Below are 4,689 nucleotides of genomic sequence, written 5' to 3'. Positions count from 1 at the left end.
ACCTTTCTGTATGGGAGGGGGGGGGGGGTTTATAAGTCCAGAAGAGAAATATGGCCGGAAAGAAGATGGCAGGAACATGAGGGTTGGCGGGAAAGAAGATGGCGGGAACAGAAGGGTTGGCGGGAAAGACGATGGCAGGAAAGAAGATGAAGGGAAAGGCAGGTTTGGCGGGAAAGGGTTCCCCGGAACACGGTTATGTTCCAATCATTTTCAGAGAGGATGACTGGAGCTAATCATCTTCAGAGAGGGCGACTGGAAGCCCTTGTTCAGCCGACTACCTAGTCATCTTCAGGGAGGACGACTCGACACTAACCAGTAAGACGATTAGTTCCAGTCGTCTTGCCCAAAGATGACGCCGTATTATTTGTGGAATATATCTAAACCGTGTATTATTTTTGTAAATTAATAAAAATGTATTATTTTAGAAAAAATAGCTAATTTATTATGCTCCCTAATCTTGGACCTCTCTCATTCAAATGGGGTATTTAATTTGGAATTTGTTTCACCATTTTGACAGGGTCAATGAATTATTAAATCAATCGACAACAACCAGCCTATAAAGCATACAGTCCGTGCATCCTCTCACCAGCTAGAAAAAAACACCAATATGCGATATTGTAACACCAATATAATACATGCAACCATCAACCTAAAAAACGTCCCCACATAAATATGGATTGATTAGCACATAATACTGAATCACCTCGCGAAAGGGATAGAAATACAACAATATAAATAAAAAGAAAACACACTTCATCATACCCCCCACTCACCAAACCAAATACTCCTCAGTTTCAAAATATAAGGCGTGTTAGTTTCTTATAAAATAGTCAAATTTATTAAACACTAACCAAGTTCAGAGCCGAAAACATCAACATCCGCAATATTAAATAAATAACATACGAAAAATCATTTCACGACGAATCTAACAATACCGATTGGTATTATGAATATTGATACATTTATTTACAAAATTGGTCAAACTAAAACAGGTTTGACTTTTCAAAGACTACACCTTATATTCTGAAACACATGGAGTAGAAAATTTATGAAAATCCAACAACATCAACGACGCAGCAAAGCTCGCCCAATCCTTCTAGATGAAGATGATGCCCAAGTGCATGCCAAATTTGGCGGCCTTTTCTCTTGGAGGTCCTCACAGGTATACGGTGTGCATGTGCATGTCCATGTGGATGAGTGTACGTATGTGTATGTGAGCGCCTGCATTTGTACTGTATTTCTAAAAAAATTATGAAGGTTTGCTCACACAAACACATGGTGCAACTGCAAGTGCAAATAAGTATCTAACAACACAACAAACTAACTAGAAAATGTTGCTTTGAAAATACTAAATCGATGCAATCATGAAATTTGGACCTTTTTCGCAACATCACAACTCGAGGACTAACCTAAGTCGACCAATTTCTCTCGTTTGACAACCAAATGACATAAGAAACATACGATAACTATTTCGTAAGTAATAGTCCATGAAACATTGATAGCACAAGTTAAATATAATGGAATTTGGTCTAGAATATGACGCTCAACAAAAATTCCAATCTGGTGAGCTTTATACAAAGAAAGCATTACTCCCTTCATTCCTTTATGTAAGAGTATATGGTAGTAAAACTAGATACAAAGCCTCGTATATCAGATGACCAGAGCAACTGGACTTTGTCTTCTGAAGACGTTGGTGAGCTCTCCAATACTTGGACACATTGTTGTATGTTGGTTCTTTCAGACCACCCTTCGTTTTGACCCTAGATATTTGCCACTACAAGAAGCCAAGCATGGGCTGGCTTGTTAGGAGCCGCTGTGGATGTGGAATACAGAAGCCAACCAAGGCCAGCGCCAGGACGCAAACCGAGGGCAAAACCGCATGGCGTATTCGCGAGGCACGTCGCTTCATGTTGCGTGATATAGGAGTCCTGCCTCGCTGCATCCGTACGACCTGCTTGCGAACCTGACAAGAATCAAGATATGTGAAATTGTAAATTGTAAAAAGAATGTTGTAAACTTCAAAGCACAATAAGGCCAGATTGAGCTATTTTAACATGATCCAAAATAGATATGGGTCATCTAACGTCTAATATTACTCTTACCTCTTGGAGGTAAAACGATTTCTATGATGGTGTAGGGCTAATATGAACATCCTATATTGCAAACCAGGAAACAAACTATATATCGCTAATAAAATCTAGCATCAAATAAGGGAAGATATATCAATATCAATTAATGCTCTCTCTATCTTCCATATTTGGTTGTGTATAACAATTTTCAATGTTGGCATGTAAAATATATACCAGTAGGAATAAAGATTGTTGGTATAAAATAGTTAAGAAATATATGTTGTAGAAACACTTGAGTAATTTAGAGCAAGAGAATGGCATTAATACACATATAAGAGTATGTGTGTTTTTGTAAGTAAATAAATATATTATCAATCTATTACCAAAATTTTTAGATAGGCGTACTAATTCTGAAAATATAGCCATAAAATATTTATATTTGAATAATTTTGTAGTACATAGAATAAGTACAAGAATATAAATATAAGATATTCAACTTGAAGTATCTCTATGATGCACATATATTTTCCTTCTAAAACTGTAGGACGTGATAAGGAGCATTGGAATCATATTTCAACTTATAATATATATGCACACACACACACACAGATATATATATATATATATATATATATATATATATATATATATATATATATATAACACATAGAAGAGTATAATCTGTCAAAAGTATTTGCTTTTAGTCTTGCTGTAGTGTTTGTATATCCCAATTTATCTTGACAGTTGAGATCAAATTGCATCTTAAAATTTCTCTGATGAAATTAAATTGTCCCCACTGGCACTGCATATGCCTGGTCTGATCACACGCCCTTGGGTGCCAGTATCAGCGCATAAAAACAGTTATATACATCTCTAAAATGCAAACACAAAACAGAGAAAGTAGTAATAACAGAGCACAAATGGTATGTTGATTCATCTCAAAGTCCAAACCATGTGGTGCAGATTAAAAAACTAGGCGAAAGATGATGGATACGGATGTTTGTAGAATTCATAGTGCAAACCATCATGTGGGAATATTGGTCAAAATAATGAGAAACATTTGCCCACTGCGATTATGTTCCAGTAAGTTCTAACATAAATTTATTTAAAGACAATTCTACCATAAATTACACGTACCCCTATTGACGACGGCAGATTCTGTTTCAAAATATCCACCATCACCCCCGGATAGCGTGTCATGAGGTGCTTGAATCCATTGGTCTCCTTCATGGCGTCGAGCACATCCTGCGACGACACAAATGCGATGCAAGCATTTTTGAGAAGGACGCGGTCATACCACTCTGCCAAAGTTAGGGCGGTTGCCACTGTTTGCTCGTTTATGTTTTGGCATAGTTTCCCTTCACACATCGTCGCTAGCCTGTCCAGGCCATATCGAACTCCGACAACGAACAAATGTTGCAGCGTTGCGTTTTTCTCAAGATCACAACCATGTGGGAGCGTATCCGTGTACATGAAATAAAGAAGCGCCTCGAAGATGACGGGGTCCATGTCATCAACCTTGACGGGTTTTGTAGGGTCCTCCTTTGTCGGGTCCAAAAGCTCTGCCCTCAAGGCCGGTGATCGTGCCGCCAGCACGTGTCTATGAGCACGGAAGGATTTGTCACCCACGATGAACGTTACATCCGCGCCTTCCTGGTCCTTCAACATCCTTGCAAAATCCTCTTGCAGATTCGACGGCGGGGCCGGGATGGCCAAAGTGTCATGCTTCCTCATGACAGTCAAAACACACCTGATCGTTACACAGTCCTCGTTGTCGGATAGCAGCCGTCGCAGCTTGGACTTCTGGACAAAGTGCTCGAAGCCCCAAAAAATACCTGCGGACTGGAAGGTATGTTCTATGCTCCGTTGCACAAACACTTGGCCATCCTTGCCCAATAAACTCAGGGTGTAGTTGGTCTGCAACCCTAGTTCTCCATTGCATAGACGCAGATAAGCGGAGGCGTGGGCGCCACCGCCCGCCTTCCACCCGTCGGGGTAGAACGTGATGTCCCACTCGCAGCCGCCGACGAAGAATGTGCTCGACGAGACAAAGTTGCCGGCGCCCATGCCGTCTAGCAGCGAGAAGCCCGTCACCTCAAAATTGTGCGCCGCGGTGTCGCCCTCCGTAAAACTCGTCGACCACGTCTCGGGCACATCCTGCTTCACCGAAGAAGACGCAGAACCGATGGTGTTTCCCATCGGAATAGGTAGGAGATCGGGCGAAGGGCGACGGGCTGGTGCTGCAGGTTCGTGACATACGCGTCGCTTATGTATATATTATGCCAAAAGTGTTCAGAGTTCACGTCGCGTACGCACGGACATATAGATGGAATATAATCCTCCAAAAAAGAGGGTTTCCTGATATTTACCCTGGTGCAATTCTGTAAGGACAGAGTTCACGTACCGTACGAGAGCGGCTGGTGTTGGAAGGCACCGGCAGGCGGCAGTGCCGTCAGCAACCGGGTCTCGCAATGAGTTCTTTTTTTTTTTGCGAAATCTCGCAATCAAATTTTTTGCCACGGATCAGGCCCTCGATTGCGTTTGCTTAGCTCTGGATTAGATGGGCCAGGCGGCCAGCAATTTTGTTTCGAAAAGAAAACTTGGCAAAAAAAATTCTCAC

General features: G+C 41.3%; 1 protein-coding gene across 1 annotated transcript; it reads right to left on the bottom strand.

Moving 5' to 3' along the window:
- Positions 1-1,607: 1,607 nt before the first annotated feature.
- On the bottom strand, positions 1,608-4,273 carry LOC119352033 (BTB/POZ and MATH domain-containing protein 2-like). The gene is made up of 2 exons (XM_037618782.1): positions 3,207-4,273; positions 1,608-1,963 (listed from the first exon to the last, which is right to left on the bottom strand). Exons 1-2 carry the CDS (start codon positions 4,266-4,268, stop codon positions 1,775-1,777), a joined length of 1,251 nt encoding a protein of 416 aa, XP_037474679.1. The 5' UTR covers positions 4,269-4,273; the 3' UTR covers positions 1,608-1,774.
- Between the last annotated feature and the right edge of the window lie 416 nt (positions 4,274-4,689).

Source organism: Triticum dicoccoides, chromosome 2A (assembly GCF_002162155.2).
Source record: "Triticum dicoccoides isolate Atlit2015 ecotype Zavitan chromosome 2A, WEW_v2.0, whole genome shotgun sequence".
Classification (NCBI taxonomy): domain Eukaryota; kingdom Viridiplantae; phylum Streptophyta; class Magnoliopsida; order Poales; family Poaceae; genus Triticum; species Triticum dicoccoides.
This window is presented reverse-complemented; position numbering and strand designations above follow the sequence as displayed.

What these genes read in the sequence shown, in the direction of transcription:
- LOC119352033 (XM_037618782.1), bottom strand. Translation starts at nt 4,268, where the DNA reads ATGGGAAACACCATCGGTTCTGCGTCTTCTTCGGTGAAGCAGGATGTG. An exon ending in ATCTGCCGTCGTCAATAGGG is followed by an intron (nt 1,964 to 3,206) that starts GTACGTGTAATT and finishes GATTCTTGTCAG; the next exon opens with GTTCGCAAGCAGGTCGTACG.